The sequence below is a fragment of the Wasmannia auropunctata genome, unplaced genomic scaffold (assembly GCF_000956235.1).
Source record: "Wasmannia auropunctata unplaced genomic scaffold, wasmannia.A_1.0 LD335200.1, whole genome shotgun sequence".
NCBI lineage: Eukaryota > Metazoa > Arthropoda > Insecta > Hymenoptera > Formicidae > Wasmannia > Wasmannia auropunctata.
The window spans coordinates 163609-177252 of NW_012027690.1; the positions used below are offsets into that span (position 1 = coordinate 163609).

The following is a 13644-nucleotide window of genomic DNA, read 5'->3' on the forward strand; positions in this document are numbered from 1 at the left end:
CCGACATTGTATCAAGGACGCGGTACACCCGTATCCTTGCGTCGGCGCCGCCGCCACCGCCGCCGTTGGAAGAAGGAACCACCGCGTCGAGCAAGCGAGTTTCGCCGCGGGACGGTGTAGAGGGAGAGAAAGAGAAAGAGAGAGAGAACGAGACGGACGGTTGGGCTAGACGGAGACAGAGAGACGGAGAAAAAGACAGAGAGAGGGAGGAAGAGAGAGAAAAAGAAGGCGTGAGAGAAAGAGAGACGGAGCGAGCGTGAGCGTTCGACGTCGTTGCTCCTCGTCGTCGATGGTGGGGAGGCAGAGGGAAAAAGAAAGAGCTAGAGGGGGAGAGAGAGAGCGCCCTCCCCTACCCACCCGCCCGCTCGCCTCCTCTGCCCGCCGCCGTACCTACTCACGGAGCTAACGAACGGTCGAGCGTAGCGTCGAGTAGACCGCATCCCAAGTATAACGTACGTACGTATATTCACGGGGAACTGAAGCTAAGCGCGCCGCGGCGTGTTCTACGCGCTGGTTACGCGCGTGAAGAAAAAAAAAGGAAAAGAAAAGGAAACGTCGCGTTCCGCCTGCGATTGCCGTTCGCGATGCGAGTAAGCGAGTACGGGCAAGCACGAGCGTTATAGTGATCGGGTGTTCCTCTCGTAGCGGTTTAACCGTCACCGTCGGCCGCAATTGAACGCGGACAGTGTTGTGACAGTGAGAACGCGTTTGAAACGCGTGCGTGTGGTGCGTGTCTTTCCTCTCCTGTCCGACATCTAAGCGTTCATAGCAGCGAGTTCCCAAGTGTGCGAATGTGAGACGGATTCCGTGTACGTGCGCGAGCGTGTGAGAGAGAGAGAGAGAAAGAAAGAGAGCGTGCGAGAGAGAGAGAGGGAGAGAGAAGGAGTAATATAGTTTGCTGTCTGTGTGCACTGTGCGTGCACGCGGGATGTTACCGAGTTATATGAGCGTGCGAGCGCGCGCGTGTGCGTGTGAGTACTAGGGAGAGAGAGAGAGAGCGCGAGAGAGAAAGAAAGAGAGGGAGGAAGAGAGAAAGACTTGTAGCGAGATAGAAAGAAAGACGGACAGGAATAGAGAGAGGGAGAGGGAAAGAGAAAGGGAACGCTAGCGCGTGCATGTGTACGTGCGCGCTCGCGTGCGAGCAATTCCTCCGTGAATTTTTCTTTTCCCTCGCTGGTGTTGTGTCACCGGCGGGTAAAACGAGAGGCTGAGGACGCTGACGGACGTACGGACGTACGTCACGATATGTCGGAGCACCACCGCGTGGCCGGTGGCTGGGGCACCGCGAGCCCGGGTAACCGAGAGGATGCTTCCGGCGGTGCCGCCTGGTGGCCCTCCGGCCTGAACACCGATCAACAGCAGCAACAACAGCAACAGCAACAACAGACTCTGCACCAGCATCTGATGAACCATCAACAGCAACAACAGCAGCAGCAGCAGCAGCAGCAGCAACAACAGCTCGCACAACAGCAGCAGTCGCAGCACCACCAGGACAACGTCCGAAGTACTGCCGCCGCGGCGAACCAACAGCTCTTCTCCTACAAAATGGCCTCCAGCTTCCAGAACCCGGCCACCACCGGCGCGGCATCGAGTCCAGTGTCGACATCCACGCCGGTCGGCGGCGGCGCCGCGTGCATGAGGGGTGGATACGATTACAGGCTCGGTGCGGCGCCGGGTCCTGGACAAGGCGCCGGCGGCGGCGGCGGCGGCGGTGGCGGCGGCGGCGGCGGCGGCGGAGGCGGTGCGGGTGCCGGTGGCGGCGGCGCCGCCGGCGTACCCGGCACACCTTCCGCACCGCCGCCCGGCGTACAGTGGTGGTATCCAGGCGGAGTCATGGACGCCGCCGCGCAGAACAACCTGCACCAGCAGTTGCAGGGCCAGCAGCAACAACAGCAGCAGCAGCAGCAACACCTCTCGCCCATTACCACGCAAACGTCCACGCCCCCCGTTATGTCCCCGGTATGTTGCGAAGTACGAGTACGGTACGCGAGTAACCATATCCTCGAGAAGAAAGAAAAAGTGTATATCCCTTTCCGCGCGCGCGAACGGTTTCTTTTCCCGCGTTCTTGGCAAGCGGCGCCGTAGTCTTCTCTTTTTTTTTCTTTTCTTTTACGCCTCTGCGCTTCTTTTAGACATTTCACAAATGCTTTTGCGTTACCGGATGTTCGCTTTTCGGTCACGAATATATATATATTTATATATATGAATATATTCGTATTGAGACTCGAGGTGACGAACATATAGACAATAGAAAAAACTCAACTCAGTAACTGTCAGTCGATACTCGAGTTCCCCATTTGTTTTGTAAAATTGAGAATCAATTAAAAATTGTCATGCGTGATATAAGTTTGTACAAGGGAAAAAAAAGAAGATAATCGTGCGCAAATTGAATTTTTGTTGAACAGCCACGATCTGAGAAACGGCCATCCGGTAACGGGTTGGCGTTTATGCGACGCCTTTGTACCACGTTGTAGTAGTAGATACGTAGGCCGAAACGCGACGACCTCGCTCCTCACCCCCTGTCCCCCCTCGTTCCCTCTGCTCGCCAGTCTTTCGGCCACTTTCGCGCGCTCGGCGAGCGAACGAGCGAGCGAGCGAGCGGGTGGCTATAATACGAAGACAGAGATATAGCCGGTTCGACCAGGTGGCCACGCGGCTACTTTTGACAACTTTTCCGAACGCCTCCGACGAGATACGCGGCAGTTCGTTTTAACGACGTCTTCTTAAACCTCAGATTCCTTTACCGTGGGTTCCGATTCTGTATAACTCTTTAATCTTAATTCTAAAATTATAAAATAATTTATCTGGGAAACGCACACACGCTTGAGACGCGAGAAACACACCAGAGAAATTCCCACGTATGATCTCGCATTCGCTGCACACAAGTTGTTGGTTTTTTTTTTGCACAGCGTATTCTAAAATAAAGCGAATGGATTTCTTTCTCCGTCTCTCTCCCTGTTCGTCTTTCTCTCTGCCAATGCTAGAGAGCTCTGTTTGATTTTCGTCCGTTGTTCTTCTATCTCGCTAGTGTTCGATAAATCGTTAGTTTTTCACAATTATCGGAAAGTGCGGCTCGAGCATGCCGCTTTTCATCTGAGCGTCAACGAATCCTGGCAAGGTGATTAGTCCTTTCGTGAAGTGTTGTTAACGATTTCAGCGAAATACACTCGCTTCACGCGTGATCCAACTCATTGTTCCTACATACATTATCCGTATTTCTTTCGATATTAGATATATTTATATCTTATTTGTCTAAATTATCTAAAAATATCAAGTCGTGATAGGTTTTGTGATGAACTCGCCTCATTGCTTGCATCTCGAAGATATGTTAAGGAATTAAGATTGCTGGCGGCGATAGGCCCAGGTATCAGGAGAAAAGTTAGGTATATTGGGATCCCTTCGGTTGTGCTTGGAATAGGCTTTGATAGGCAACGACGAGGCGATCCGGGAACGTGATTGCGATAATTGCGATAAAAGGTATATGCATGGTGTATGTATCCTTCGTATTCTTCGGTGTCGTCTCTCGCGTATGCACATAAAGGCAACTTGCGAGGAAACACGGCGTATTCTCGTGGAAATTTCGCTTATCATCTCTTGCGTTAGTAGTTTCGCAGTAAAAAGAGGGGAACATTATTGGACAGAGGTATATAATTTGTTTCGCGCGGTATTGATCGATTTTCACCGATCGTCGACAGCGATAATCTCGGTAACTAAATTTTTTACCAGTATTCGTAGGTATAGACGGAGGAGGGAAGAATTTATGAAATACGGAGAAAGGAAACGTAATTTTTCGAACCGCAAATGCGCGTAACGATGAGTTTAACAAAAAGAATTTTTGTACAGTTTTATCTTATATATACAGAGTGTTTCTCGATTAACTGCATTCCTCTAATTTTACGAATTCTTAGAACAATTTCAAGCTCTGATTTTTTCCGATGCAACTTCCACAACCTTTCTTACACAAAATAAATGCCGAAGGTTCAATTAAAGTTTCCCGAAATATTCGCTCGTTTCAATGCTTTCGAAAACGGTCGGACTAATTGATCTCTTTTGTCTGCCTCGACAAGATTCGCGTTTGCGTGCGGATCTGGACGGAAGTGATGGATAGACGGAAACCTTGAGATTCCAGTCCGGTTATCTCGCGCGAACCAAAAAAAATTCTCGATGTTTCTTGTAAAGCAAAATTCTGTCGGATATCGAGTTACGTGCGAGAGAGAAAGAGAGATTCGAGTGATTCCTCGCCTCGTAAATTCAAGTACACATATACGCAGTTGAGAAGCCAAAGAGTCCCCGATTGTCATTGTATCCCAATGTCCAGTTGATCGGATTTTCGCGCGTTTCATCGTTCTCGCGTTCTCGTCCCGACTCGCGCGCGCGGTTCTCTCACCCCGTCGCGTCCGTCCGTCCGTCCGCCCGTTTGTCCGTCCGTCCATCCGTACGTACGTACATCCGCCGTCCGCTATTGATTCCGGGTTTCGCGCGGCCTTCTTCATAAGTGCGTTCGCGTTCAGCAAGTCCGGCCGCGCTTGCCGGTTTGATATCATCCCGTTCTTTCTCGTTTCTCGTTTTCGCGATTTCATTGGCGCCAAGTGTCAAGAGATCTGTTCTTTTTAACTGCCCTGTCTCCCCCCGCTCCCCCCTTTTTTTTTGCTCTCCAAGCAAAATAACCACGCATTCGGGCGTCGTGTGTGGCGAGAAAGAGGGGAGAGGAAGGTCGCGAGGAAGAACGTAGATACTGCGGCTGACCGGAACAGACCTAAAAATTTGTCAGATATATTAAGGGAACGAGAAATACTCCTTCCCCTCCCCCTCCTCCCCTCAATTTAGGGTTCACAGACACTCGCTCTCTTTCGTTTTAGGATCGTTTAGTTTACATTGATCGAGACTGCTCGGATTTGAAATTTAGATTTCGAGGATATCGGAAAGATATACATATATACGCATACATTTACATGAGAAAGTACATATAGCAAGTGTTGGAAACAAAATGAGTTTTCTATAATGTGAGAAAAATAATAACTTTATCGTTTTAAAATGATAATAGACTTCAACTGAGGATAGTTTTTTTTTTCTCTTCGTAAAATATCCATTTATATGCTATATTAACTTCTTATCACGATTACGTCGTCACGAATTCCAGTTACATTATGAAATTGTCTTTTCTTTCCTAGATCAGATCCTTCTCCTGAATTCGATAGGAATCTGAGATCACCTAACCGTTTTCTTCTTCACGATCTCTCGAACTTGGCCTTTGATATTGACAGTGATACTGAAGTCGCGCAATTTTTTTTTTCTCACCGTGAATAGATAATCGAAGCTTGTAATAGTGCGACGAAAGCGGAATCCTGTTTCGGAATACATGCTAGACTACATATGAAAGTTCACGTATGAAAGTCCGTGATGAATGATCGGAACGATTACGCACTTTCGAAATAATAATGCTCGAGAGGAGTAACACAATTTACGATATCTCAGCCGAGACCTCTGAAAATGTTTTCGTTAAAAGTTCCATGAAATATTAAAGAAAAAAAGTATTTCAAATAGAAGGTAATAAATAGAGCCGAATTTCGATTTTTACAAAAAAGTTACATCAAGTTATGAATGAGACAACTCATCCCGAATCTATATAGAATTAAGATATTTAATATTCACATAAAATATTTATTACATTTTTGATAGGAATGAAGAATCGATCATTTTTCACATTTATGGCTTAAAATATATATATCGAATGCAGGATCTTTTTTTCTTTTTAGAAATATAGGCTGTTCGACTTTGTGCAACGTGCCGACAAACGTGTTTCACTTGTTTCTCATTCACTCGGCCCGGTTTCTCACGCGCGCGATGTATATTTTTCTTAAAACGATTTCTAAACTTTATCCCCGCCCACAATTGTGCGGCACCGAGCTGTTACTGAAATTTCAACGGCCGGAGCTTCGGCACAATTTACGCTTTAATTAACAGGCACGCAATAATGATCCTCGAGTATACATATCGTAGAGTTTAGTGTACGAGGACTCTCTTGTAAAAAGAGTAATGGCTTGTGTCTATTTGAGAGAAAGAGAGAGAGAGAGAGAGATACTGTCGAGAGTCACTCTCAAGAGTCATACAAATGGACACGGTACATTGAAAAGTATACCGCAGAGTTACTTTCTTACTTACACTTTTACTCTTTTACTCTTAACGTCCGAGAGTCACTCACGGGATAGATCTCAAGATAATACTTTGTGGGGTATGATCTTCGTTTTGCGTCTTGACAGTATCCTTCTCAAATGGACACGGCAGTCATAATTTTCCACGAGGTAGACAAACACATGTGCTAATATTTGATCCTGGTCGTCTCGAATCTAAATTGTTAGCTTACTTTTAATCTCTCAATAATTCGTAACTTATTTATTTAAAAATATTCAAATTTATAGTATAAAGTAAATCAATAAAAATTAAAACACTTAAATATTTCTCTCAAGTTAGAAAATGCTGTGGAAAAATGCATAGAACACTTTCGACTTATTCTATTCAAAATAGTCTAAAATATTCCTAACGTTATGCAAACTCGTTAAATTTACGACTGAGGGAACGTAGCGTTTTCCAATTTCTCGCTATTATTTTCGCAGATTAATAAAAATCCGCGCGCAGAGCGTTCACATGACATAAAGCTTTTTGTGTATGAAAGAACACCTGTCGAACGAACGAGACCGCAATTGCGGTCGCAAGCTCGAAGCTTTCTCGTCGGTTATTTTTTTTGTTTTGTTTTGTTTTATCGTTGTTCGTAGAATATACCTCGTCGCAAACATCTGACTTCCGTTTCCGTGCCCAACGTTAATTTTATTTCCACTGTTGCCCGAGACCGTAGGAAACCATACGCTGTAATGCAACGCCTGCGGCCCAAGGGGCATAAATTTTTAATCCCTTGCATATCGCGGCGAGTGCGAGAAGGAAAGCGAGAGGGGAAAAAATATAACGCGGGAATCGTTTCGTTGCGGGATGCACGCTTGAAAGTCGTTTCTCGGCTCTTTTTTTTTTCACTCTCTCAGACATTCCAATGCGTATAGGTAAAAAATAGCTCCTAAGAACGCTTGCCATCAGAATTGGATATTAATTAATTAACCAAAGTCAGTCGTAATTAATTAATTAACTAATTAATTAATTAAGTCAGGCATATTTTATGTAATGCGATATATTGAACCGCCCCATAAATAATGCGAGTTTCCGGATCGCGCGCGGAGGCAGGTCCGCAAAAGTGGCGGCCGGCCGGCCGTTGTTTATGTCGCACACGTCGTCTGAAAGTGATCGCGTATAAGGAAAACCCGCATTACTTATGGAGCGACTCAATGACAATGTCGATTCTACATAGTAGTTATTTTGCCGGCAGATCTCACATCCGCACGTAGGTCAACTAGATTTCCGATTATTTCTGCAGGTACGTGGTAACTATTATTATCCGGAGTAATAACGGTCGGTATATTGTACGTATAGTACGCGGGTATAATTGTGCTATATCACGTCTTATACACACGTTTCAAAGGGCCCGGAGCAAAAGGGTTATATACTACCCCGTCCCCTCCGAATCGGGGTATGTCGCAGCATTTTGACGTGTATAGCATGAATTATATACAAACTGGTGCGTGCTTTAAATCGTGTCTAAAACATAAAGTCCGGTGTGTCTAAAAATGAATTTTTTTTTTGTTTTGTTTACACACATATCTAGACGCTTTTCGTCTGCTTTCAATTCTGCTATCAATCGCGTCGTCAACGACGACGTTTGGAAGAGAGAATTCAGTTTTTCATTTCCTTTCATTCGTATAATAATGAAGATACGCGTGGCGTGCATACACGTGTACGTGTGTGTTTCGGTATATTTTATTTAAATCTACGCGAATTTATATATGTAAAGTTCAGCCGTGTGATTCACCGCAGTGATGAGACTTGCGGGAGATACACTACAGTTGAAGCGGTAATAAAATATAACGCGATCCGATGATATAATTATAATAATATAATGCCAATCTATATACCTCGTATTATTATTATTGTTATTATTATTACACGGCATTATGTGTAATAACAACGACGTTAATAATTATGTACATAATGATAATACACTGTATAATATTACACGTACGTACAATGTAATGACCATTGTTACTTGACAAAATCAAAAACGCGCGTTTGTACGGCGAGCATTGTTACGTGTGTCTCATTGTCAATGTGAGATCGCGGGCCGCAGCCGTTCATTAATTTAACACGCAAGTCGTATTACGTAAAGTGCGTAACGACACGTCTCAGTTGTCGCGGATAACTTGCTAAATTTGCTCGCAGCAATGTCCCAAGTGGACCAAGCTTTCGCATCACGATAAAGAAAAAGAAAGAATCTCCATTTTTTTTTCGCTCCTCGCGAGCTAGTGACACGTGAGGGAATTCTTTCCCCTCTCTTATTCTTTTATTTCTTATAATATACGACGATACGACGCAAGATTACTTTGCGCATTAACGAATTTTTCTCGATTTAAAAATAGAAAATCTCTATTTTACGATTTGAATTTTCACTCCAAGGAGTGAAGATAGATAACTTCTATTTTTAAATTTGTGAATTTCTTACGATGCGAAAGTAGTATTTTCTATTTTAGCATTTAGGAGCTTCTTTCTCAATGAATCAAAACTGGAAGATTTCTATTTTGAGAATTTTTAGAGACTTTTCTTTTGTTTTCATGTTTTTCGAAATAGAGAAGCATTTCCGTCTCAGAAATGTTCTTTGACGTAAGAGTAGAAGTTATTGCCGTTGTCGTGAGACTTGCTGTTTTTAAAAGGCGTTAACACTTTGCTATTCACCGCGGCAGCGTTTTTACATTGTAGACCGTTTGCTTGGATTTCAGCACCCGATACAGCAGATACCGCAAAATAATCTTCAACAAAATAACGCTCAGAGTCTGCAGCGGGACAATATGCCGAGAGGAGGAAAAGATTCGAAGCCAAGAGGACGGATGACAGCGTACGCGTTCTTCGTCCAGACATGTCGTCAGGAGCATAAAAAGAAGCATCCCGAGGAGAAGATCGTCTTTCGGGAATTCTCCAAAAAGTGTGCAATGAGGTGGAAGGTGAGAGATTCCTTTGGACTCAAACTGCTCGCGCTATGGCCCATTATTACAAATCATTTTTATAGATACTTGTAACATTGCATATTTAGAGAGACGTAGAAATCATTTTGATATTTTCGTTATACATGCAAAAATAAATTTGAGATAGAATTAACAGATCCCCCTTGCTAACGTTAAGATTCTAAAGAAATGTAAGAATTAACGAAGAAGACGATATTTCATTGGACCTTCCTTCCGCAAGTCAGTTATACAGTCCGTGAATGCGAACGAGAGCGGAATGCGTATAATGTTGTTCTGTCAAAAATTCTTGCGGATTCGCGTGAGATCTTCTTTGATCTTGGCCTCTGAATTAATATGTAGCGCACGATAAGCGCCACGCGCAAGTACCGTATTTAGGCGCGTCGTTACGGACCGACACGTCCCGCCTCGTTAAACCGTCAATCTTCATCTCGTCCAGCGGAATCAGGATTATCAGTAAGGAAAACGGAGCCGATACATGCGAAAACCTTCCGCGTCGTGATGTCGTCTTCAGAGAACGAGTATTTTAAAGTATTCATTATCCTACACGTGCACGCGACTGTGTATACGGCAGAGTATGCCGGACCGGCCGGCCGGGAGACACACTTATTTTCTCACAGTAATTGGAACATTTTATCGCACGTGGCTCGATCTCTGTAAGATCAATCGTATAGAAGCGCTAACGCTACATGCACGAAATATCGTATGTGTCGTAGACTATGTCGGACATTGAGAAGAAGCGTTTCCATGAAATGGCAGAGAAAGATAAGAAGAGATACGACACGGAGATGCAGAATTATACGCCGCCTAAGGGAGAAAATAAGGGTAGGGGCAAGAAGCGCAAACACATCAAGGATCACAATGCTCCCAAGAGATCGCTGTAAGCCCTTACATTGTTATATAATGTATCTCGAGCTTGAGAAAAATTTGTTGATTAGTATTTAAATATGCAGCGAGTAAAATTGATTTGAAAATTCGAAACTGAAAACAAATTTAATCGAATTTCAGAGATATTTATGAAATCTCGATTTTCTGCAACCTTATTTTTTTTTTTCAAAATAAAGTTACAATTATTTTTGTGAAAATTAAATTACATAAATTTTTTAAAATTAAATTTTGCATTTAGATTATTTCTAAATTATACATTTTGATTTTCTTGAATTTCCACAAAAAGGCTAGCTTTAGCATATTATTGTTGTGAACCGCTTTCAATAGTGGCAGTCAAATTTCATGATTTATTTTCATCAGGTCCGCTTTCTTCTGGTTCTGTAATGATGAACGCGGTAAGGTCAAAATGCTGAATCCTGAATATGGCGTAGGTGATATAGCTAAGGAATTAGGCAAGAAATGGTCGGACGCAGATCCCGAAACCAAATCCAAATACGAGGCTATGGCAGAGAAGGACAAGGCTCGATATGAAAGGGTAACGTGTCTAAATTTAGCACAACTTTACGCTTTTAACCATTAAGACTTCTAACTGGCCTCGTAACTGCAACTATATGCAACATCAAAAACTAAAAGTCATGAATTATCTTATATCAGAATATATATATTAATCTTTTTTTCTATACATCTCTCGTCTTCTCATCATCTTTGTTTATGAGTTTGAACAAATTTATAAGATGAATACTCAAACGCTTTTGAAGCAAAGATAAGACACCCTTTTTTCCCCTCGCAGGAAATGACCGCGTACAAAAAGAAAATGCAAAACGACGGTGCTCCGATGGTGGGAGGAGTGCAGGCGAACCAAACTGTAATAAAAAGCGACAGCGAAGAGGAGTGGAAGGAAGGAGACGACGAATAGCGGATGCACGTCGAAATTTCTTCATCTATCACCCCGTGTCCTTCATCCTGAAAGCATACCTCACCTACTGTACGTACCATTGACCTTAGCGTGAGCGTACTTACACCACCATTACTAGGAGAACAAAGCAACTAACCACCAAGCAACCTACCAATCAACCAAGCTCTTCAACAAATCCCCACCAATCTCTCCTAATTCTTTCCCCGATTATTTACGATAATGATAAAGTAATCCGCGCTAATTATGGTAATTATTTTAAAAGGAAAAACTGGTATGCGTGAGTGGTGCGCGAGCATGAGCGAGCGAGGATCATTGTGTGAGTGAACATTTGTACTTTAACATATTGATAGTAACGATCATGTAAAGCGGCTAGTAGGATAGCGGAAGATAATGAAAGAAAAAAAGAAATCAGAATCATGAGTAAAAAAGCAAAAGCGGAAGAGATAAGGCGGCGGCGCCAAAGTGCCCGATACTTTCTCTATCCGGATGGAAGGCGCAGGGGCTCAATCATTGTTGACTTTTTGCCCGTCGACGCTATATTACGAGCTATGTAGCTTAGTTTACTAATGACGAAACGCCGCGATAATGACGGCCCCGTTAGCGCGGGGATCGGAGATGTTAATTCCTTTTATCGTGTCCTTTCGGATTTTTTTTATCCGAAACATGCGGAGATCGTCCTCTTTATCTTTTTTTTCACGCAGCCATCAGCACGGGAGAGAGAGAGAGAGAGAGAGAGAAAGAAAGAGAGAGACCGCTCTCTCGGATCCTCGTTCTCGTGAGGGGCAAGTCATATCGCGTCGTTGCAAAATTATATAATATTACTTTTGGGGATCTATCTTTTTTTTTAAACTGAGTTCAATTCCAGTTCAGTTCAGTTCTGTTCACTTGTTGCCAGCATCGTTATGGCATGGATCACATATATATACACTTATACACAGACACGTAAAGACAATTGTTGTATATCCTTGTACAGAGAGCTTCATTTTTTTCTTTCGTATACTTTTAGCAAATCGATCATGTTGAGCGCGCGTGATGGGGCATGGGGCCGCTTTACGCATATTTGCGAATATATAATTGATTTTATCGAAGTACACACATGTCTCTTGTAGTAGCTGTAAGTACGTTTAGAATTAAGTATACGTGTATCTTAACGCAGACTTGAATTCTCCGGCGACTCTCTCTACGTCTTTTTTAGCGTAACAATGTAACTTTATTTCGACATTTACACGGCGGTGTTACAAGCCACGAGCCACCACGTGATTGAGCCTTAATTACGTAGCCGATAAACGATCGCTCCAATGCGACGAATCGAATTGGGAGAAACTGGTGTGCGAGAGAGAAAGAGAGAGTGCGTGTGTATGTAGCTCGAAGCTTCTCTATTAGATCGTTGCATATGAGATGTCATCTTTTTTAAAAAAGTGAACCTCTTAATTAATCAGATCATGTATGTATTTACAATTCTTTTACACGAGCATGTTACAGTACGATCATGATTTACCGTTTTTTCTAAGTTGTATTGAATACACAAAAAAAAATTGAAAAATTTAGCATATTTTCTATTTTAAAGATATTTCAATTGAACATTAATAATATGAACATTGTTAATGTGCTAATATTACCATTACTATTAATTCTATCATTATTTTTATCACTATAATTATATGATTTCTGAACAATGATTTTTTGATAAATTAAGAATTAATTATAAGGATAATTTAGAAATGGTTTATTGTATAGATGAAACACAAAATGAATCATGTGAAGAAAAATTAATAACTGTATACAAAATTTAACGTCCGGAATATAAAGCTGGAAATATACATATATATTTTTTTTATATCTTATTTTTAAGTTTCCTATATTTTTGAATTTATAATTATTTTTTTAAATGTTTTATTTTTTCAAGAATTAAGGAATATTGAATCAGGTTTTCTTCAATTATCCTATAATTTAACTTGTACTTTTCTCTGGAAATTAAAAATGCGTTGATGTACATGTAAAATCGACATTTCATGTGCAAGGACCTAATATTAAATCAAAATTAGTAGCACGATATCCTTAGCGTTTCGTGGAGCAGCGATATCGCCGCGCTAAGTCTTAATGCTTGTTTATCAAGAAACGACGACTGTTGTAACTCACAAAAACAAAATTCCATTTTTTATCGTAGACATTCGCGCTGTTTCGAGGCTGCCGGCGGCCTGCAGCCAACAAAAATTTCTCTTTGACAAATAGATCGTAACTTCACATCCGTTTTGATAAAAAAAAAACCATTCGTTTATTAACTTTGAATTCGACTTTGACAATACCAGCAACATTTTTTTTTTTTTCGTCGTTTTTCCCTTAAGACTACAATCGCAGGAGCGTTGAAATGAAGTAACGGACGAATATTAAACGTTCGTCCTGGCATAATACTGTAATCGATGCGCGACTCTCGTGCGATCGTAATCTTAATCGTGAAAGATAATGTTTTTGTACTTTTCTTTGTTTGACTCTTTCTCTCTTTCTCTCTCTGTTTTTTTCTCTTAGCCCAACACTGAAGTGGTCCCTGCCCCTTGCCATCGCCATTCTCCCTCTCACATTCGTTTTTAACTCACTGAAAAAAAAAAATAAAAAAAAGTAGTAAAAGGGTAAATACGTTCAAATCACTTGTCTCGAGACTCACATGAATGAATATATAATAACCGCCGTTTCCTTCGTTAAATCATATTCCCGGGAGCGATCGAATTT

General features: G+C 42.4%; 1 protein-coding gene across 1 annotated transcript; it reads left to right on the plus strand.

The window, feature by feature from the left end:
- The first annotated feature begins 1230 nt into the window (after positions 1-1230).
- On the plus strand, positions 1231-12737 carry LOC105457615 (high mobility group protein DSP1-like). Its single transcript, XM_011702400.1, has 6 exons — positions 1231-1959; positions 7373-7420; positions 8874-9095; positions 9830-9993; positions 10362-10536; positions 10792-12737. The coding sequence occupies exons 1-6, from the start codon at positions 1246-1248 to the stop codon at positions 10915-10917; spliced, it is 1449 nt and encodes a 482-aa protein (XP_011700702.1). The 5' UTR covers positions 1231-1245; the 3' UTR covers positions 10918-12737.
- Positions 12738-13644: the final 907 nt, after the last annotated feature.